Source organism: Phascolarctos cinereus, unplaced genomic scaffold (assembly GCF_003287225.1).
Source record: "Phascolarctos cinereus isolate Bilbo 61053 unplaced genomic scaffold, phaCin_HiC Scaffold_4;HRSCAF=312, whole genome shotgun sequence".
NCBI lineage: Eukaryota > Metazoa > Chordata > Mammalia > Diprotodontia > Phascolarctidae > Phascolarctos > Phascolarctos cinereus.
Window position 1 is genome coordinate 725368493 of NW_027555847.1, and position 23105 is coordinate 725391597.

Genomic DNA, 23105 nt, shown 5'->3' on the forward strand with positions numbered 1-23105 from the left:
CCACAAAAATAAATAAACATATTTATGATGGGGGTGGGGGCACTCCTGACTTGTGATTTCATTGATTTCATTGGTGTGATTTACTCCTGGGAATTTCATGCCCTTTACTGAGCTCAGCCTCAGAGCTGATGACCTGGGCCACTGTGACCTTTATTATGGTTGGTGCTAAATGAGAATCAGCCAACTTTCCCCAGTATCAGTTATTTCCCAGCAGTACCCTGCTGCCCTCATGTGGTTTTTCGGTGTGGCCATCCTTTGGTGTCAGAGAATAGAGTTGCAGGATGTTGCAGCAAGATGAAACCCTGAGGTTCACAGGTGGGAAATGACTTTCCCAGGCCACCCTCTGTGGCAGAGCCTCCTGCCTTGGAGGCCAGTACCCTTTCCCCTGTCTGTGGGTTCTCCTGGTGATTCTACCTGCGTGCTACCACTGTCCCTCTTTTGGTCTCCAAGTCCTTGCTGGACCTCTCAGGAAGCACTCCTTCTTTGCTGGGCCTGCCTTTCCATCTGCTTTTGCCCGTGACCTCTCCTCCTCCCCGCTCCTGCTTAATGTTCTTCTAGCCTCAGCTTAGACACCACCCCTGCCAGAGCTCCAGATGCCTCCCTACACCCTCTTACCTTCCAGCATTGCTCTGTTATACACTAGTGGGTGCACGTATTGCCTTTCCACTGTGAACAGTCAGCTGCAGTTTCATCTTGGTCTTTATGCCCCCTACACCTCACACAGGATTTCCTCCATCTTTACTGACTGATGGAAGAAGAATCTTTAGTCTCTGGGCTCCAGGAGAAGCCGGTCTTGTCGGGCAGGAAGCTTTGACCCAGTCACATTTCTTTCCTTTGGTTTCCTGGACTTGCAGATTTCCTAACTGTCTAAGGGCCAGTGCACTGGAGAGTCAGCTGGCCTTTATTGAGCATTTTCTGTATGCCAGGCCCTGTTCTAAGCCCTGGAGATACAAAGAGTCACGCTGTTCAGGCCCCTAATGGGGAGGCAGCCTGGATAAATACATATTTGTATAATAGTGTCCGAAGGGAAGTACTGATCATGGGGGATTGGGGGGAAAGGACTGGGCAAAGCTTCCTATAGAAGATTGGGTTTGAGCTCAGTCTTGCAGGCAGTAAGGGAAGTGAAGAGGGTGTGCCTTCCAGCCTGGGAGAGCCAGCCCAGGAAGAGGCCCAGTGTCCTGTGTGAGGGCCTTCAGTGCTGGGTCCTGGAGGGAAGTGAAGTTGCAGGGGCATGGCCGGCAGGTTGTGAAGAGTTTTTAAAAGCCAGAAGATTTTATATTTGATCCTGAAGGTTATCAGGGGGCACTAAAGGGAGAGAGGTATGTAGAGGGGGAGCCCTACACTTTAGGACAGGCCCTCAGGGGGGATGGATTGGATGGGAAGAGGCTGGAGGCCAGCCCCACAGACCAGCAGGTGGAAGGCTGTGGGAGACACCTGCCCCAGGCTGGGATAGTGTGAGGGAGATGTGGGGAAGGGGGAAATGCGGAGAGGTCGCTGGGTGTGGTGAGCAGATCAGGTGGGGAGCCTTGGGGAGAGGGAGCTTGGGGCTGCCCTTCACAGTACTGGGGGGAGAGGAAAGGTCATATTCTCTGGAGCCCGACTGAGAATGGGAGTCTGCCCTTTCCTGGGCTGGGAAGTAAGTTGGGGCCAGGTTGTTTATTAGAGTTGAGTCTAGAGATAATAGGAAACACTAGAGTTTGAACAAGGCAGTGACAGGCACACTCCTGCTTTAGAGTTCTCCTTAACCCTCTGAAGTAGGTGGAATGGTGATCATAATAGACCTACTCTTTTTTTTTTTCCAGCCAAAGACAAGGTTTATTAGAACTCTGATTGGGTGAGCGAAATTCCTAGTGATTGCACTATTGGCCAGACTTCCTGAATCTGAGCACCTTCATGGAGGCCAAGATGGATTTCACATGCAGGCAGTCTGTGGGAGGGATTTAGGAATGGCCAGGAAGTCTGGGGTGACTGGGAGGTAACAGAGAAGGAGGAACGCCAGGGACCTGGACCACCTGGTCAAGGGAGACTGGGGTCTAGACAGGATCAAGGAGTGGAGGTCTAGGGTGGGGCCAGTGCACACATGCTCAATTTACACATGAGAAAACAGAGGCTCAGAGCCGCCATGACTAAAACCCAGGTCTTCTGGCTCCCAAGTGTCATGTCCCCTCTGGGTCTTGAAAGAAACAGTGATAATGACAATAACAGTAATGATAGCTAACATTGATAGAGCACTCACGGTGTGCCAGGCATTGTGTTAACAGCTCTTTACAATTATTATCTCCTTTGATCCTCACAACAACCCTGGGAAGTGGGCTGCTATTATGATCCCCATTTTGCAGATGAAGAAACTGAGAGAACCAGAATTTTTTTCCCTTGTAGGAAAGGATTCCTACTGGAAATAGAGTCAGTTGGTCATTCTCCTGAGGTTGAGTCAGTCTGGCTTAGCCGTCTGTATGGAAGGGGCCACCTTCGGTAGGCAAGCTGGATTTGACCTTGGTAGGGAAGGGCCAGGCCTGTGGTTGACTTCATGGCAGCTTGGGGTCCCAACCATTTGTCACATGAGTATTCTGCTCCATAACACAGGGCCGGGGGCCCCCACCCCCACTCCCCTCCTCTCCCAAGGGAGACAAGAGCGTGGGACAGCAAGCCTGGACTCGGAGAAGTGCTGTCATCTTTATTTCCATTTATTTTGGGACAGAAGTTAGGCATGATTGAGAAGTTCCAGTAAATGCTATTGCTAGGCAGCTGTTATTTATATGTTATTTATATTTCGTGCTGAAAGTATGCAGGAGGCTGTGTGGTTAGTGAATGCACCACCAATGAGAGCTGTGTGACCTTGAGCCAATCACTTTCACTTTTCTGCATATCAGTTTCTCTCCAAATAAAATGGGGATAGTATTTGTTCTGAAAACCTGAAATGTAAGTTATTGTCAGTTGAAACTTATTCTTTGTTTGGCAGCCTGGAGTAGTGGACTGGGCTTCTGAAAACCAGAGTTCAAATTCTGATTCCAGCAGTTGGTTAGCTGTGTAACCTGGGGCAGGCCACTCCTCCCCAGGCCTCAGCTTCTTCATCTGTAAAATAGGTTATTGACCTCAAAGGATTGTTGGGAAGAAAGGACTTTGTGGAGTGTAAAGTGCTGTCCAAGGTGGGAGTTATGGGGAGGGGCAAACTTTAATTTGATAGATGGGAAAACTTGGCAAGAATTGGAGCCGTCTGCAAATGGAGTAGATGGCTTCCCTCTCATCAAGCAGAGGGCAGAGGGGATTCTGGGCCAGCTGCAGGATGTACTACGTGACCCTGAGACCCACATGTGTGGCAGCTCGAGGACTCTCTGTAATCAAGATTTGTTACTGTTACTGCCTGGATCAGATGAGATGGTAGCACTTAGCACTATGCATGGCACACAGTGGGTGTCTCCAGAATGCTTGTACCCTTCCCTTCCCCCTGGCGTTCTCTAAGTTCCCAGTGGGTAGCTCCTGTGCCACTTTCAATGAGAAACCTTTCCTGATCTCCAGGAACAGAGGCTCTTGATCTTTTCTATGTCATATACTCCCTGGGAATCTGGCAAGAACTAGGGACTCCTCAAAATAATATTTCCAAATGAATAAATAAAATACATAGGATTACAAAGTAAACTCATTCTATGGAATAAAGTTATCAATATCTTTTTAAAAGTTCCTGGAACCCCTGAAATCTGTCCTTAAGTTAAGCCTGAGCTAAGAACTGGCCAGTTACATGACGCCCCAGTGGATAGTGCGCCAGGCCTGGAGTCAGGAAAGCTCTTCTTCCAGAGATCAGATCTGGCCTCACACGCTGACTGGCAGCTTGGGCCACCGTCAGACTCTGCTTATTCTGGGTTCTCCAGGGCTAGCCTGTTCCTCCAGCCTCTCCCGATTTCCTCTTCTCCTCATCCATAGCCCCTGCTTTGAGCAGAAACCCTTTCCCCAGTCCCTCTCCTTGTGTACGTATCTCTGGCTGTACCTCCCCATCTTTCCCACTATCCTTTGGGGTGAACCCCTAGTCTTTGTATAATAAATGAATTCCCCTTCGTTCTCAGTCGGCTCCTCAGCTGAACATACCACATGCCTTGTTATCCACTCCAGTGATGGTCACAGTGCTTGAGAATCACACTGGGAAACCTCTGATCTGGAGAGAGGGACTTAAGGGGGGGGGAGGTGGGAATGGGGATTAAGAATTGATAGAGGGGCAGGTGGGTGGCGCAGTGGATAGAGCGCCGGCCCTGGGTTCAGGAGGACCTCAGTTCAAATCCAGCCTCAGACACCTCACACTTGATACCATTGCCTAGCAAAAAAAAAACAACAAAAAAAAGAATGAATAGTGTCTTCTGTGTGCCAGGCACTGAGCAGAGTGCTTTATCCTTAGTATCCCGTCTGAACTTCCTCATGTAGATGCTGTTGTTATCCTCATGTAGAAAGGAGGAAACTGAGGGAAACATAGGTGAAGTGGCTTGCCCAGGATCACACAGCTAGCAAGTGCTGAGGCCATATCTGAGCTTGGCTCTTCCTGACTCCAGGCCCCATGCTGTAGTGACTGCTGTCCCAGCTGCTTTGGGTCTCAAACAAGCAGTTTTGTGTTTCCAGAGTAAAGTTGTCTGGTGTTTTTCCTCCTGGTTCTTTTGAAGTAGGCACAGGCTGGCAGTGATTGCTAAGCCGTCCTTCCCTGCCCATAGATTGCTTCTCTGTGAGTTGATTGTCTTTCTGGTCCCCCTGACTTGGGATATTGTCAGAGACCTAGACCTGGAATCTGAAGACCTGGGTCTGCATCCCTCTGCAGACTTCTCTTCACTGCCAGTGTTCTCATCTGGTGCATGAAGGGCTTGGTCAAGGCCAGGCTCTCTTTCTGGATGGTGCCCCCCAACAGTAAAAAACATTTTGAGCATCTGCTTTCCCCAATATGTGTGTATTTGGTTATTTATAAATTGTCTGCCTCTAATACTGACCTAATAATTATGCAGATTATCGTAATAACATCAAATGAAATAAGGTTTGATCCTGGAGGTAGTAGAAGGCCACTGCAGTTTGAGGGGGGGAGTGATGAACTGGACCTTAGGAAAAGCCTTTTGGCAGCTGTGTGGACAATAGATCAGAAAGAGGAGGGCCTTGAGACAGGGAGGCCAGATATAGAGAGTCTGAACTAGGGGGAGGCTGTGGAGAGGAGGAGAGAAGGTGAAGAGAAGATGCATTTGTGTGTGTGTGTGTGTGTGTGTGTGTGTGTGTGTGTGTGTGTGTGAGAGAGAGAGAGAGAGAGAGAGAGAGAGAGAGAGAGAGAGAGGGTGACAGATGCATGTGTGAGTGTGTATATGTGAAAGAGAAAAGGTGACATGCATGTGTGAGAGTGAGTGTATGTGAGAGAGAGCAAGAGAGGTGACAGATGCGTGTGCATGTGTGTGTAAGAGAGAAAGAGGTGACAGAGGTGTGTGTGTGTGTGTGTGTGTGAGAGAGAGCAAGAGAGGTGACATGTATGTGTGTGTGTGTGTGTGAGAGAGAGAGAGAAGGTGACAGATGCGTGCGTGTGTGTGTGAGCATGTGTGTGGGTGTAAGAGAGAGCAAGAGAGGTGACAGATGTGTGTGAGAGTGAATTTGTGTGAGAGTGTGTGTGTGTGTGTTGTGTGTGTGAGAGAGAGAGAGAGAGACAGAGAGACAGACACACAGAGGGACAGAGAAGGCGGGGGAGGAAGATAGAGGGAAGAGACAGAAAGACCTAGACAGAGCGAGACACAGACTGAGAGATGGGGGAGGGAGGAGCAAGGCTTGCCAAGCAGCATGTTAGGGGGCACGTGTGGGAGGGAGGACCTATTCCAGGTGAGACTGACCCAGGCCAGGAACATGAGGATGGGCCAGGCAATGGAGCCTTCCTTAGCACGTGCCCAAGTGGCTAGCCAGCTTGGGAGGTCCGGGGAGCTCCAGTAAATGGCATTCCAGTCTTGTTGCACTTTGGGGGAGCTCTCATTGGTAACAATCTTTTCCCTTAAGTCAAATCCAGATTTGCCTTTTAGCATCTTCCATCCATTGTCTCTGGCTCTGCTTCTCTGGTCAGACAGAACAAGGCTCTCTCTCTCTGACAAGGACCCCTTGGATTTCCCTGATCCCACCTGAACCGTCTTCTCTCCTGGTTAATTAGATCCTTCCCCATTGTGTTCACATGATACCCCCTTTGTGCCTCAGCCTTCTCCTGAGATGAAGGATAGCTCCGGCCACAAAGGTCCCTGCCACCCCTTGACATCGCACTTCCCTGCTCAGCCTGAGTTTCCTCATCTGTCAGATAAAGCTTGCTCTCCATAGTGTCTCTGGATCGTTGGCAAGGTCGTTGAAGGGAATTGTGGGGGAAGTGGTCTGTCACTGTGTGTGTGTGTGGGGGGAACAGGATGGGACTGCCCCAGTGGTCAGGTGGGCCGGTTAGTTTCCTCGAATAGATTCTCTGCCAGATTACGTCCTTCTCCAGCAGGGCTTCACCACTTTTTGACGGAGAAGGCATTAGAGCCATTCCTGTGTGTCCGTCACACATCTTCCAGCTGCCAGTGACTTTTCTGAAGAACAGGGCAGACTGTGTCAGCCTTCTCACCAGGCTCCTTTGGCTTCCTGTTACTTCAAAGATCAATGCTAAATGTCTCTGGCATTGAAAGCCCCCCCCACCCATCCCCGCCCCAGCAGTCACCCATTACTCTGACGTGTGCTGTGGGTCAGGCCATTTTGTCATCTTTGCCTCTGCCTTCCATCAAGCTTCAGCACCATCCCTCCCTTCTTGAAGCCTTTCTTGACCCCCCTTTACCCCCATCTCCTGTCAGCCTTCCCGATCACCTTGTAGCTGTTTCATCTGAATACCTGTGTTACACATGTGCCGTGTCCCCCCCGGCTGGCCTGGGAGCTGCTTGAGGACAGGAACCATTTATTCCCCTTTTGTCTCTACCTCTGGTGCCTGGCACGAGGCCTGCACAGCTCATACAGTCTTTCTCAGCCCCAAAACTTGCTAGGAAGTGCCGGGCAGTTGGGGGGCACTCCCCTTCGGCAGGCCAGGCAGCCTGCACTCCCACTCGCACTTCTCTGTTTGGATGAGTGTTCCCGCATGGCGCTGCCCTGCCCTCGTCTTAGAGCTCTTTGGCTTCTGGGCATTTTCAAAGCTCCCTTGCAGACCTGTCTTATTTTCTTTAGAACAGCTCTGTATGATTCAGTGTGAGGTCGTGGAAGGAAAGAGCTGGGGATCTGGAGGCCTCGTGTCCTTGTGCAAGTCTCTCAGCTCTTCTAGAAGAAGGAGCTTCTGAAGAATTTGGAATTCTCTCAGGCCTCTGAGCCTCAGTTTGTGCATCTCTGAAATGGAGGAGATGGCCCTTGTCAGCTGGAACTTCCTGGAGGCTTGGGAGGGAAGGTGTTTTCCCTGTGTTACAACCAAGGTAGCCAAACAAAGAGGCTTTTCTGGGAGACCAAGCCTTCTGTGAGTTTTTGAATAGTGAGCAGCGGGCTGTTGCCTGGTGTTGTGGGCCATGAAAGGACTTTCTGGGCTATCCCCTTCATTTCCACATGGGGCCTTACTGTGTGCCAGGCACTGTGCCTGCTGCTTTACCCTAGAGATACAGAGAGAAGGAAAAAACAGCGTCCCTTCCCTGTAGGAGCTCTCGGTCTAAAGGGCGGACAACAAGCCAACAAGATAGAGACAGCATACATTGGGGGTTTCAGAGGAGGGGCCTGTAGATGAAGGAGAACTCGGAAAGGCTTCTTGTAGAATGTGGAACATTACCTGGGACTGGAGGGAGCCAGAGAATCTGGAGGCAGCAGTGAGGGAGAAAATCAGGGGGGGGGGGACTGCCAGAAAAATGCCCCTGGTTGGGAGATGTGGCGTCTTTTGTAAGAAGGTCCCTGTCATGGGGATTGCAGAGGAGATGGTGGGGAGGAAGGAAAGGAGCAGACGCTGAAGGTCTGTAAAAGCTAACGGAGGGTTTTTAACTTGATCCTGGAGGTGAAAGCGGCTGGGTTTATGCTACCCCATGCTGAGCTTCCTCATGTGTCTGTCTCTCTGCCAGTGCCTGGCTCACACTTCACCAAGGGTCTGCTGTCGAGTGCTTGAATGACTAGATTTTCAGGAGAGATACAGTCCTTGGCTTTTGAGGGCAGTTTAACCCGTGTTTCTCACTTTGAGCCATACACACAACTTTTATGAAATAGTAAGGAAGTAGTTTTTCTAATCAAGAGTATTGCTCTGTTTAATAGGAATTCTTGATTTCCTTAACACAGGTCTATAGAGTCTTAGCCGCACAGTGGGCACTCCTACCTCTTCTACTTTCTCCTCCTGAGTTTACATGGTTGGTGGCACAAGGATGCATAGTTTCCTTTGGAGCACCATTGGGCAGAGACTGGGCAGAAAAAGGGGTGTGGATTTATGCTGCCTTGTGGTGGGCATGCATACTTCAGGAATGTCAGAGTGGGCAGAATCTTTTTTTTTTTTTTACATTCCTATGAAACATATTTTCACATGAGCGATGTTGTAAGGAAGAATTAGGACCAATAGGAAGGAACCACCAGAAAGAGGAAACAAAACAAAACAAGAAAAAAAAATAGCAAATAGTATGCTTCGATCTGCATTCGAGCTCCATAGTTCTTTCTTTGGATATGGACAGCATTTTCCATCACGAGGCCTCTGGAAATGTCTTAGATCCTTGCATTGCTGAGAAGGGTTAATGCTGAGAAGGGGTAAGTCTATCAATATTAGTCATTGCACAACGTGGCTGTTGCTGTGTACAACATTCTCCTGATTCTGCTCACTTTACTCAGCATCAGACCATACAAGTCTTTTCAGGTTTTTCTGAAGTTGGCTGGTTCATCATTTCTTATAGCACAGTATTCCATTACATTCATGTACCACAACTTGTTCAGCCATTCCCCAACTGATGGGCATCCCCCCTCAATTTCCATTCTTTGCTACCACAAAAAGAGCTCCTATAAATATTTTTGTACATGTAGGTCCTTTTCCCATTTTTATGATCTCTTTGGGATACAGCCTTAGAAGTGCTATTGTTGGGTCAAAGGGTATGCACATTTTTATAGCCCTTTGGGCATATTGCTCTTCAGAATGGTTGGATCATTTCACAACTCCACCAATAATGTACTAATGTTCCAATTTCCTCACATCTTCTTCAACATTTATCATTTTCCTGTTTTGTCATGTTGGCCAATGTGATAGGTGTGATGTAGTACCTCAGAGTTTTCTTTTTTTAGTTAATAAATTTATTTTTAGTTTTCAACATTCACTTCCCCAAGATTTTGAGTTCCAAATTTTCTCCCCATCTCACCCCCCCCACAAGATGGCATGCATTCTGAATACCCCTAATCTGTCCTCCCTTCTATCTCTCCCTCCCTTCTCTTATCCCCTTCCCCTTCAATTTTCCTGTAGGGCAGGATAGATCTTTCTAAACCCCATTTCCTGTATATCTTATTTCACAGTTGCATGTGAAAACAGTTTTTTTAAACTTTTGTTTTTAAAATTTTGGGTTCCAAATTTTCTCCCTTCCTCCCTCCCCACCCACCCTCATTGAGAAGGCAAGCAACTTCATACAGGTTATACATGTGTAGTCATGCAAAACACTTCCATGGTAGTCATGTGAAAAACTGAGTATATTTCCCTTTATCCTATTCCGGCCCCATTTATTCTGTTCTCTCTTTTGATCCTGTCCCTTCTTAGAAGTGTTTGCTTCTGATTACCCCGTCCCCCAATCTGCCTTCCCCTCCATCATCCTCCTGCTCTCTTGTCCCCTTCCCCCCCCATTTTCTGTAGGGTAAGATAGATTTCCATACTCAGTTGAGTGTGTATATTATTCTCTCCTTAAGCCAAATCTGATGAGAATAAGATTCCCTCCTTCCCTCTCACCTTCCCCCATTTCCCCTACACTGTAATAGCCTTTTCTTGTCTGTTTTATGTGAAAATAATTTACCCCATTCTACCTCTCCCTTTCTCCTTCTCCCAGTATAATCCTCTCTCACCCTTTAATTTTATTCTCCAGATATCACCCCTTCATCTTCAACTCACCCTGTGCCCTCTATTTTTCTATGTATGTGTATATATACATACATACATACATATAATTTTTTTCTCCAACTACTATTAATACTGACAAAGGACTCATGAATTACAAATACCAATTTTCCATGCAGAATGTAAACAGTTCAAGCTTAACAAGTCTCTTATGATTTCTTTTTCCTTTTTACCTCCTCATGTTTCTCTTGAGTCTTGTATCTGAAAGTCAGATTTTCTGTTCAGCTCTGGTCTTTTCATCAAGAATGCTTGAAAGTCCTCTATTTCACTGAATGTCCATTTTTTCCCCTGAAGCATTATGTTCAATTTTTGCTGGGTTGGTGATTCTTGGTTGTAATCCTATCTCCTTTGCCCTCAGGAATATTATATTCCAAGCCCTGCAGTCCTTTAATGTGGAAGCTGCTAAATCTTGTGTTATCCTGATTGTGTTTCCATAATACTTGAATTGTTTCTTTCTGGCTGCTTGCAATATTTTCTCCTTGACCTGGGAATTCTGGAATTTGGCTACAATATTCCTAGGAGTTTTCCTTTGGGGATCTCTTTCAGGGGAGATTGGTGATTTTTCAATTTCTATTTTGCCCTCTGGTTCTAAAATCAGGGCAGTTTTCCTTGATAATTTCTTGAAAGATGATGCCTAGGCTCTTTTTTTGATCATGGCTTTCAGATAGTCCAATAATTTTTAAATTCTCTCTCCTGGATCTATTTTCCAGGTCAGTTGTTTTTCCAATGAGATATTTCACATTGTTTTCTATTTTTTCATTCTTTTGGATTTGTTTTACAGTGTCTTGATTTCTCATGAAGTCACTAGCTTCCAATTGCTCTATTCTAATTTTTGAGGAAGTATTTTCTTCAGTAAGCTTTTGGACTTCCTTTTCCACTTGGCCAGTCTTGCTTTTTAAGGCCAATCTTCTCCTCATTGGCTTTTTGGACCTCTTTTGCCATTTGGGTTAGGCTGTTTTTTAAGGTGTTAATTTCTTCAGTATTATTTTGGGTCTCCTTTAGCAAGCTGTTGACTTGTTTTTCATGATTTTCTTGCATCACTCAGTTTTTCCTCTACTTTTCTTCCTTGCTTCGCAAAATCCTTTTTGAGCTCTTTCATGGCCTGGGACCAATTCATATTTTTCTTGGAGGCTTTGGTTGTAGGAGCTTTGACTGTGTTGTCTTCTTCTGGTTGTATATTTTGATTTTCTTTGTTATCAAAGAAAGATTATGGTCTGACTCTTTTTGCGTTGCTCGCTCATGATCCCAGTCAATTACTTGAGTTTTAAAGTCTTTGTTAAGGTAGGGGTCTGCTTCCAGTGTGGAGAATGTACTGTCCCAAGCTTCGGGGGTTTTGTGCAGCTGTTTTCAGAGACACTTCTAGGGACCTGAAAATTTTCAGTTCTTCCAAGGCGGTATGATAAGGGTCAAGGTGTTTACTCCTTTCCTGGCCTGTGCTGTAGTCTATGAGTGACCACAAGCACTCTTTTCTGTCTTGGAACTGTGAAGAGGATTCCCTCTCACGTCACTACTAACTCCACCACGCCAGCACACCTCCTTGCCCCAGGACCGCTCCTCAGAACTGTGACCCAGATCCAAGCACAGGCAAAGCAAGAGAATCCTGCACCAGTAGAGATTCCTGCAATCCCCATCTGATCAGCCACTCGATTCCCCCTTAGTCTGTGGGCTGGAAGCTTCAGAGGCAGCCACCACCATGCAGCCAAGCTTGGAGACTGGGGCTGGGACCGCACTGTGCTTCTCTCTCACTACTGCAGACGCAGACTTTTCCTACTGACCTTCTAAGTTGTCTTTAGCATTCATGGGTTGAGAAGTCTGGGAACTGCCACAGCTGCCCGCAATTCAGTCCTCTGAGACCTGCGTGCCCACACTTAACTGCTGTCCTCTCCCACCTGGCGCAATATACCTTTCTGATCAACCATCCAGGCTGTCTTGGGCTGGAGATTTGTTTCACTCTGTCTTTTTATGGGTTCTGCTGCTTTAGAATTTGTTTAGAGCCATTTTTTACAGGTATTTGGAGGAGTTTGGGGGGAGAGCTCAAGCAAGTCACTGCTTTTACTCTGCCATTTTGACTCCACCCCCTTCAGAGTTGTTTTAATTTGCATTTCTCTAATCTCTAGTGATTTAGAGCATTTTTTCATATGACTATAGATGGCTTTAATTTCTTCATTTGGGCAGAATCTTTTAAGAGATCAAGTCACCAGATAATGGCCTTCAGATGGATCTTCCGACCCCCTCATGTAGCAGGTGGGAAGGATCTGAGGCCAGCACAGCTGCTGCCAGTCAGAGCCAGCAGCATTCAGAGGGTCTTATTGGAGCCCAGGGAAGGGAAGCGACTTGCCCCCCTCCAGCTACTTGGAGCCTTCTTGGTGGAAGCCAAGGATTGCATGAAGATTGGGTCTAGAGAGAGACCTCCACTGGAGACTCCTAAACTGGAAAAGATTGATCAAGTTATTTCCCTGAAGTAAATAATACTGAGAAAGGAAGAAAGGTGCAAGCATTTATTGAAGGCCCACTGTGTGCCAGGTACTGTGCCAAGCATGTTACAAGTAATACCTTCGCTGGTCCTCACAACAACCCTGGGAGGTGGGTGCTATCATTATCTCTTTTCACAATTGAGGAAACGGAGGCAAACAGAGCTTAGGTGACTTGCCCAGGGTCACACAGTGTCTGAGGCTGGCTACTGCAGAGCTAATAGAGTCTCTTCCGTAAGTGGTAGAAATGTATCAAGTTCATTGTAGCAGGAAAGGGGCAAACCTTCTGTGTATTTTCTGTTTTGCAGATTCTTTTTCTGGGATAGGAAAAGGTGGACCTGAGGTTTTATGGATTTAGGGAGGGACTCCCTCCACAGCGTAGAGAGGGTGTGACGTGCCCAGGGTCACACAGCTGGTGTGTAGTAGAGACAGAGGGTGAACCCAGGTCCTCCTGGTTCCCAGGCCTCTGTACTACTCCCCCGTGTCCTTCCTTTCAGACATTAGAGACGCAGACCCACCTTCTGTTTCTGGCTCTTCTCCTTCCTTACCTACGGGATGTTGAACACCTGTATACGTGTGTTGAGCACCTGCTATGTGCCAGGTACATTTCTGTTGCTCCTCAGTTTCCTCATATGGAAGTGATTTTAGAACTGTGAAGTGCTATGTAAACCAAACATTGTTTTCTATTCGAGATTCCCATTTTAAGGGATAGTTTCTCTTGATTTTAGTGTTTTGGACAAAGATGATGAAGAATCCATTCCTTGTAGAGGGAGCTTTAGCTGTAGCTCTCCCTCTGCACGGTGAATGGAGCTGGGCCTGGAGTTGGGAAGCCCTGAGCTCCTAGTTCTGTGCACGCTTGAGGGGGGCCCCTTCCCCCACGTTACTTACCTTCTGTTTGGCCCAGTTTCCTCAGCTGTAAAATGGAGATCATAATATCACCTACTTTGGAGGGTTGTTGGGAGAATCAAATGAGATGGTATTTATAAAAAGCATTTAGGGGCGGCTAGGAGGCGCAGTGGGTAGAGCACCAGCCTTGGAGTCAGGAGGACTTGAGTTCAGATTTGGCCTCAGACACTTGACATTCACTAGCTGTGTGACCCCTTTGCCTAGGGCCCCCCCCCACAAAAGGCATTTAGACCAGTGCCTGGTACACAGTAGGTGCTATATAAATGCGTATTGCTTTCCCTTCCTTGTAAATATTGCCATAGAAAGGCATTTCTTCCCAGGACCCTCTCTTTTGGTCTTGTACTAGGGCTAATGGTGCCAGCTGGCTATGCTGTGTAAACAGGTATTAAAGACACATGGGTGGTATGGAGCTGGGGCTGGGCCTGCTGGGACCAAGATGAGGCATTTGAGGGGGTTGCCTGGCGTGGCATCCTGGCTCCACCAGGCCTGGGAAAATTGGTCCCATTCTGTTTGCTCATCTATGGATCGAAGGCTAGATGATCATTAAGGTTCCTTCCAGCTTTAAGTAGCTGGGATCTACGTCATTGTATTTGACATCCCTGCTTTGGAAGTTGCCCAGCTAGGCTCCCAGTGGCTCCCAGGTGCTGGGTGAGAGGGTCAGCTCCATTTCCCTTCAGCATTCTTTGTGCTTCCACGGCAGTAGCTTCTGGCGGCCCCCAGCTCTTTGTCTCTGGTCCTGACCTCTTTCCTGAACGCCAGTCTTACCTTGCCAGCTGCCTGGTGGGCATCTTTATTCTGCTGCTTGTTTTCCAGCAGCCAGGGCTTGGAAACGAAATGCAGGCCTGCCCTCCCAGCCCTCGTATGTCTCTGCTCTTTGATGAAGGCCAGCAGGCTCCTGTGGGGACCCCCCACCTCTGCCAATGTGTGTGCGGTCACCTAGTCTTTTTGGTTGGCTTAGGTCAGTATTGAAGTCTGCCGATACTGAAAGAAGAGGGGGCACATTCATGTTGGGTCATAAGGGGTTAAAAATACATTTAATTACATAATTCTTGATAGCTCAGGTCTCCCTTCCAGATTATAAACTCCCTCAGAGCAGGGCTAGGCTCTTTCCATGTCCTTCCCATCTTCTAATCTACTGGCATGTGCTTCGAACATGTTAAGAGGCATTTATGTCTTGGACTGCTTGAAGTTCTGCTCTATTTGGCTTTTTGTCTCATTTTTAAAAAATTTAGAATATTTTATTTTTCCCCCAGTTATACATAAAAATAGTTTTTAACATTCATTTAAAATTTTTTTTGTCTCGTTCTTTAAAAACAATTGTAATTTATGTAGACTCTCCTTCAGATGATTTCATGTGGCATAATGATTGATTGTATTTGTGTGGCTTGAAAGGGCACTGGGACTCAGGAGCCTCAGGTTTGAGTTCATTCAGGAGAGGACTGGTCTCCGAGAAGCTCAGAGCATAGGCTGAACTGTAGACTGGCTGCTCTGGGCACGGCCTCTGCAGGAGGCGGAGGGCTGCCGCTTGGCTGCTTGGTTAGCAGTGGGAACTCCAAAGATTCACAGGTTTCTACTAGTTTTCATTGAAATGTAAATTTTCAGTTATCATGACATAATCATACTTTTGTAAGGTATCCTGGGAACCTAGTAGCCACCATTATAAGGAGAAAATTGTTTTCAGCATTCCAAACAAATCATTTACAAATTAATTTCTGAAATCCATCTGTAAAGGCTGCCTAATCTTTACTGGGGGTTTATTGTAGAATGTGTCACTCCTCAAAAACAACAGCAAAAAAAACATACAGGACTGTGGTACACAGCTGTGAGTCAGTGTAAACACAGTTCTGGCGTCGGTCCAGGAGGCATCTGAAGAGAAGGGTTGCTTTTGAGGAAAGAGTTTGGGAGGTGGCCCTTGAGGGCCTTGAGCGAAGGAAAGGGAAAGCGATTTCAACTGAGACACACTGGGCCTGGAGCATGGGATAGAGGACAACGTTCAGAGAGTGGCCCGTTTGGGGCAGAATGTAGGCTCTGGCAAAGATGGTGTAGCTAGATGGTGGAGGGCCTCAGTGTGTCTGGATCAGGAATTTATACTCAATTCAGTGGGCACTGGGGAGCGCTGGAAAGTGTGTGGGTAGAAATGAGACAGGCAGTGGTGTGGGGATAGGGTGGGTCAGGGTGGGCTTAAGGCAGGAAGCCAGATGAGGTTGAGGCTGTTGGGGTGCTTTTGGTGACGTGAGATGAGGCCTACAAAAAGAGCAGCTGATTGAAAGAAGACTGTGCAGGAATGAGATGGCTGGTGGGAGGTGAGGCGGAGGGAAGAGAGAAATTCTTGGAGGCCAGGGCAGATGGCAGGCTTCTCTGCAGCCAGAGAGAAGCTAGAGGTTGGGCAGAGGCGGCTGCTGGGAAAAGCTGGGTGAGGCCTCCAGGAATAGAATGGCCAGGATGAAGGTAGGAGTCCTGCTCATTGGGCCCCAGAGAAGAATGTTCTCTTCCCTGCATGGGCAGGGCTGGAGGACACTCCAGTTTCAGAGCTGAAAAATGGGGGTAATAGCATAGACAGAAATGCATAAATTGGGAGGAGAAGCTGGTTTGGGGGCATAAAGAGAGAGGTCATTTATTGGGGTGGCCAGATCTTGAAATGGCAGGATCTGTAGGTTGCAACCTAGGACTAGAAGGATGGGGAGGAAGGACTAGAAAAGAAGCCAGCTGAGCATCAGCTGAGATTAAGGATTGGGAAAAATTCCGGTATTTGTGGTTTTGAGTTGTCTTGCATGATTATGATAATTAGAATACATCGACCTCCCAATGTAAGGTTTGCTAAGGATTTTACCCACTCTGAGCCTGGGTGTAGAGAGGGCAAATGGAATTCTGGTTTGGCGGATGAAGAAAAAACGAGGCTCACCCACAAACCTACGTCACTGAGATTTATCAGCATCAGCTGTTTTCTGGGTGCCCTTTCTGGCCTGCTGTGAACTTGCACGTATCTGCAGGTGAGGAAGCAAGCCTAGGGAGGCCGGCGACTTTGGCTGACCTCCAGCCCTGCGGCTTTCCTACCACCAGCTGGTCTATCGCAGCCTAAGTGCTAACAGGGAAATATTTGGTCTGTTTGACGCTTCTCTACCCCTGCTAGTGGAGGAGAGGGGCTTCCGCAAGGTCTCATTTAGAATCTTGACCTCCAATTAGCTTATGAACAATGGGACTTTTTTATGGTGCAGCAGCTAGGGACCTGAGCCTGGAGTCTGGAAGACTTCAGTTCAAACCCAGCCCCAGACACTCGCTGTGTGACCCTGGGCAAGTCTGATAACCTCTGTCGGTCTCAGTTTCCCTCTTCTTTAAAATGGGAGTGATAGCACCAACTCACAGTCTTATGAGGATCAAGCGAGTTAATATTTGTAAAGCAGTGACCGCAATGCCCGGAATACAGTAGGCGCCATACGAGTGTGTATGGTTGCTGTTGCTAGCTCTATCAAGAGAAGGTTCTCAGATCATTTATTGAGAATAGGTCAAATTGTGGAAATAAATATGGCAGAACCATTTGTTGTGCTTCTAGGGGACTGGTTCACCACCTAGAGACTGGCTCACTGTTTTCTCTTCTGCCCCCTGTCAAAGTTGGGTTATGGTTCATTCAGTTAGAGCTGTTCAGTCTTACGTGTCAGAGAAGAATTTTGATCGGTAAAGGCCTGCCATCATCTGGCTCCACGCCAACCTGATTTTATATGGCGGCCTCTTGGGCCACACGTGGCAGTTGCCAGATACGCTCCTCACTGTCCTCACGCTGCTGTGATCCCTGCAGTTTCCTCTGCTGGTATCTCTCTCTCTGGAATGCCTTACCCACCTGTCCACCTTTGTGAACCCCTTCCCCTCCCATCCCAAGTCAGTGATCTTTCCCTCTTCTGCCTTGCTCTGCAGATGGAGTCTTTGTTCCCTGGTGGGTTATTGTAGTCTGGTGTTTCCTCTGGCGAGCTCTGCCTGCCCCTGCGCTCTCTCCGCTAGAGCCCAGGTGCCTATTCTCAGTGGCATCGGAATCATGGGGAAGGGCTGACGTGCAAGGTGTTTGTATTGGCCTCATGTTTGTTTCTCTTTTGTTGGTCCGCAGGAGCTGGAAGAAATCCGCAAGTGTGGGATGAAAAACTTCCGTAACATCCAGGTTGATGAAGCTAATTTATTGACTTGGCAAGGGCTCATCGTTCCTGTGAGTATGAAGCTGCTCCTTCTAGCACGTGCTGTCGTGGTCTTACAGCCCTGGAGGCTTGAGGGGACTCTCCTGCCCTCCTTGGCCTTCCAGGGGAGCTGGGCTTGACGCTTCTCAGCCTTCTCTTCTCCCACCTGGGCAGTGTGGGGCCAGCCACACTTTTTCTCAGCTGAAAGTGGGCAGGGATGGTGGGGGTTGTTGAGGGTGGAGGTTGGGTGATTTTTTACTAAGTCTCTTCCTGCTGTAAGCCCTGTGAAACCTGTGGTTTTACCCAGTCTGCTGCCAAGGGGGTAGGTATGATTCTTTTCTGGTTCTGTAGAGCTTTTTTTTTCCATTCTTCCCTCCTTTTCCTTCCTGCCCCTTCATCTTCCTTCTCCCATCTCCTCCTGCCTCCATCTGAACCCATCTGTGGGAGTAGATTATTGCACTTGGAGGCAGAAGGCCTAGCTAGGCTCAAATGCTGGCTCTACCCCTGCAGCCTTGGGTGAGGTCCCTCCTGCTGGCATCAGCTGTGTTTGTAAAAAGAAAAAATGTGTGTGTGTGTGTGTGTGTGTGGTGTGTGTATAGGCTAGGTACTTGGTGAGGCTTCTTCAGCCATAATACTTTGTGATCACTTTTTATAAATAACAGTGAGCAGCAGCCTGATAGAGCGGTGAGATTGTTACTGGCTTGGAATCAGGAGCCCCTGGGTCCCAGGACTGCCTCTGTGACCATGCCCCAGGACAGTAACTTCTTGGGCCTTGGGTAATCATCTTCCCTGAACCTCAGACTTGTTGGCTTTGTTCAGAGCCCCGTAGGTGCCATATCACTTAACGTTAGAGACCCACAACTCTGGGCTCTGAGTCCAGTCCGTCATCCCATGCATGAGCCCCCTTGGCAGTACTCCTGACAGGTGTTGATCCAGCTTTCATTTGGAAATCTCACTCCCTTTTAGGGTAGCCCATTCATTTTGGGGGCAGCTCGCCTTGTGAGAAGGCGGAGAGTACATTGGCAAAAACACGAGTGTCTCTTGCCTAGGTCTACAAATCTTCCTCCTCTTTGAAGACCCCCTGAATTTCAGTGAATAGCTTTTTCTTGGACCACGTGTGAGGGCTAGAAGTGAAATAGGAAGTGCAAGTGAATGTGCCTGCACCGGTGCTGGCAGGATTGTAGGGTCCTGTACTAGTGGCCAGGGCTAGGTCCTGCCTCCCCGCTCCCTGCAGGGGCCCCTGGTGCATGAGGTCTGGGGGCCAGCCATGCTCCCTGAGGTCCCTTCTAGCTCCTCTGCTCCTGTATGGCTGCTGTCGCTGTCCGTGTCGGTTGGCCCTGCTGATCTCCCTCTGCACCATCAGCTCTTCAGGTCAGCCTCTGCTCCTGTGTGTCTGTCACACGTCCTCTGCTGCCGGCCCTGCTTCCCAGCACGTGGATGTCAACTTTGTTTCCAATTGCTTGCTGCTATAATAGGCTGTGCTGATGGTTGCATTTGATGGAGCTCATTGCTGTTTTGTTGGTACAGCAAACATCGAGCATGTGCGGGATGCAGATTGAGTGTAATGATACAAAGTGCCTACTGTGTGCTCGGTGCTCAGAATACGAAGAAGAGAATGATCTCCTTCTTTCCCTCAAGTAGCTACTTGGACAGTGGGATGTATCAGATAGGGTCTCAAATGATAGAAACGTAGGAGATTAGGGGAGGGAAGGACGGAGACAGGATGCCTTGTAAAGGAGAGAAGGCCCTTGGGTACACCCTTGAGGGAGGGAGGAAAAGCCTGTAAAGCCTGTGTCCTCCTCCAGTGGATCCTGGCGGGTGCCTTGTACAGATTCATTGGAGGAGAAAGGAACAGGTGAGGTGGCAGGCCTTGTAGAGACAAAGGGCACAAGGTGGGTATGGAGAGCACCAAGTAAAGCTCCCCAGGGAAACTCACAAGGTGAGAAGCAGCTGGAGTGTATTCTTTTCTCAGCTGGGACTTCTGAGCCTTGCGGATGGTGAATAGCTTTCAAGGGGGAGTCTGGACCCTTGGGTGGGAAAAGAATTGGGTCCTTATTTTCACTAACCTCTTTCTGAAAAGTGGCATTTCTTTCCCTTCTGAATTAAAAACAGCAGCAGCATTGTCCTGAGATATAGGCTTCGTTAGATTGCCAGAGAGGTGACTTGCCTTACAGGAGTTCACTTAGATAAATGATGGGCAAGACACCCCACTCCACCCCCCAGACCAGCTCTTGTCCCCAGGGCTCTTGGCTTTTTGTTTTTGTTTTTTATAATTAATTAATTTCTTTTTAGTTTTCAGCATTCACTTCCATAAGATTTTGAGTTTTGGATTTTTCTCCCCCCCTCAAGACAGTGCACAATCTGATATAGGCTCTACTTACACATTCATGTCAAGCATATTTTCACGTTAGTTATCATGTGAAGAAGAATTGGAACTAATGGGAGGAACCATGAGAAAGAAGAAACAAAACAACAAAAGAAAAGGAGAGCAAATAGTCTGCTTCCATCTGCAGTCAGACTCCATAGTTCTTTCTCTGGGTGTGGGTAGCATTTTCCATCATGAGTCTTTTGGAGTTGTCTAAGATCCTTGCATTGCTGAGAAGAAGGAGATGTCTTAGATCCTTGTATTGCTGGGAAGGGTTAAGTTTATCAGTATTAGTCATCGCACAACGTGGCTGTTATTGTGTACAGCGTTCTCTTGGTTCTGCTCACTTCATTCAGCATCAGACCATACATGTCTTTTCAGGTTTTTCTGAAGTCAGCCTGTTCATCATTTCTTATAGCACAATAGTATTCCAGTACATTCATATACCACAACTTGTTCAACCATTCCCCAGTTGATGGGCATCCTCTCAATTTCCAATTCTTTGCCACCACAAAAAGAGCTGCTATAAATATTTTTGTACATGTGGGTCCTTTTCCCATTTGTATGATCTCTCTGGGGTACAGCCCTAGAAGTGCTGTTGCTGGGTCAAAGGATATGTACATTTTTATAGCCCTTTGGTCATAGTTCCAAATTGCTCTCCAAAATGGCTGGATCAGTTCACAACTCCACCAACAATGCATTAGTCTTCCAATTTTCCCACATCTTCTCCAACATGATTTTCCTGTTTTGTCATGTTGGCCTATCTATTAGGTGTGATGTGGTACCTCAGAGTTGTTTTGATTTGCATTTCTCTAATCAGTAGTGATTTAGAGCATTTTTTCATAAGATTATAGATGGCTTTAATTTCTTCATCTTAGAACTGCCTGTTCATATCCTTTGGCCATTTATCGATTAGGGAATGACTTGTATTCTTATAAGTTTGACTTAATTCTCTATATATTTTAGAAATGAGGACCTTATCAGAGAGACTGGTTGTAAGAATTCTTTCCCAATTTTCTACTTTCCTTCTAATCTTGGTTGCATTGGCTTTGTTTGTGCAAAAACTTTTCAATTTAATGTAATCAAAGTTATCCATTTTGCTTTTCATAATGTTCTCTATCTCCTGTTTGGTCATAAATTCTTCTGTTCTCCATAAATCTGATAGCTAAATTATTCCGTGTTCTACCAGTTTGCTTACAGTATCAGCTTTTATATCTAAATCATGAACGCATTTTGACTTTATTTTGGTATATGGTCTGAGATTTGGGTCTATGCCTAGTTTCTGCCATTCTCTTTTCTGGTTTTCCCAGCAGTTTTTTCCAGAGAGTGGGTTCTTATCCCAGAAGCTGGGGTCTTTGGGTTTATCAAATAATAGATTACTATAGTCATTGACTACCGTGTCTTGTGTACCTAACCTATTTCGCTGATCCACCCCTCTATTTCTTAGCTAGTACCAAGCAGTTTTGATGATTGCTGCTTTATAATACAATTTAAGAGCAGATCTTTTTCAGAACAACTGTTTTCTAACCCTTGGCTCCCCTATCTTATTCTGGTGCAGCTGATTTTTTGGTACCAAATGGAAGACTTTAAATTTATCCTTGTTGGTGTCATCATGTTAGATTTAGCTGCATGCATTAGCCTATTGAGACCCTTGTGGATCCTGGCTCTGATAGGCAGTGTATCAGCCAGCTCTCCCAGCTTGGAGACCTCAAGAAGGCTGGTGCTTGGTTTGAGCTTTGAAGGAAGGTGGTGGTGAGGACAAAGAGTGTTCCAGAGATGGTGTGAGACCTGTGCAGATGGGAGATGGAGGGCCCGTGGGATGGAACATAGAGACCATGAAGGTGGCTATGGCCCAGCAAGGGTGGAAGGATGGGTGGGAGCAGGTTGTGAGGGAATACTGGAAGAGTTTGTGTTGACCCCATAGACAGAAGGTTAGAGCTAGAAGGATCCTTCAACATAGGCTTTCAGAACTGGAAGGAACCTCAGAAACCCATCTCCTCCAGCACCGTTGTCTTCCAGAAATATGTTGGGGTTTTTTTTTTTGGGTTGGGCAGTGGGGTTAAGTGACTTGCCCAGGGTCACACAGCTAGTAAGTGTCAAGTGTTTGGTCTGAGGCCGGATTTGAACTCAGGTCCTCCTGACTTCAGGGCCGGTGCTGTATCCACTGTGCCATCTAGCTGCCCCTGTCTTCCAGAAATATGGAGGAAAGGGGACTTAGCCGCAGTCACGCAGCCAGTAAAGGGCAAATCAGTGCCTCTTGGTTCTCAAGTCCAGGAGGATTTTGCCTCTGTTTAGTAAAGGGGCCCATGGGAGGTGGGTGAGGGGGGAGTGGGTCCATCCACCAAGGACCAGGTAAATGGGCACGCTGGACATGTGTTGCTTGATTCTTTGATGTCTTCTCAGTCTCTTTGATGTGGGTATTCTCTTGGTAACCTAATCAGCTCCCATGAGTTTAACCATCACCTTTATGCAGGTGACTCTTGGAGTTTTCAATTCATAATGTCTAAGACAGAACTCATTATCTGTCCCCCAAACCCTCTTCTCCAGACTTCCCTGTTTCTCCCCCAGGACCCACAGTGAGGCCGCCTCCTCCCCCAGTCTTAGTGCTTCGTTTTCATCATTGGGGTATCCCTTCTGGCTGCTTGCTTTTCCTCACATGGATCCAGGGAGTCACCACAGTTTGCTATTTTTACCTTCACATCTCTTGTGTCTCACTCCCTTCTCCTGCCCTTTCATAGAATTCAGGCCTTCATCACTTCACGCTTAGATGTAGAAATGCCTCCTTGTTGGTCTGTCTCCTGTCCAGTTTGTTCTACAGACTGCTGCCAAAGTGACTTCCTAAGCGTGTTTCACTCCCCTACTCCCCTCCAGCTCCAGGGGCTTCCTCTGGCCTCTCCAAGAAAATGGAATCTCCTAGTAGGTTTTTGAAGCCTCAGTAACCTGGCCCAGCCCATTTCCCAGACTCATTGGACATTACTTCTTCTACTTTTTTAAAAAATTTATTTATTTTTAGTTTTCAAAATTCACCTCCACAAGATTTTGAGTTCCAGATTTTCTCCCCATCTCGCCTTCCCCCCTCCCCCCCAAGATGGCATGAACTCCTTCTACTTTCAGCACCTCAGTCCAGCTGGCCTCTCTCCTCCTCATCCCCATGCCTCCGC

At 47.4% G+C, this 23105-nt stretch overlaps 1 protein-coding gene across 2 annotated transcripts in view; it reads left to right on the forward strand.

The window, feature by feature from the left end:
- The window catches only part of UBE2L3 (ubiquitin conjugating enzyme E2 L3), a 66813-nt gene that overhangs the window by 14681 nt on the left and 29027 nt on the right, over nt 1–23105 (forward strand). Inside the window, exons 1-2 of one of the 2 annotated variants that reach the window (XM_020996414.2) lie at nt 1234–1319; nt 17516–17611. In XM_020996414.2, coding sequence (XP_020852073.1) covers nt 17543–17611 — 69 coding nt within the window. In that variant the 5' untranslated portion in view covers nt 1234–1319; nt 17516–17542. Of the gene's footprint in view, nt 1–1233; nt 1320–17515; nt 17612–23105 lie in introns of those variants that run through there. The other variant, XM_020996412.2, reaches the window with a different exon arrangement.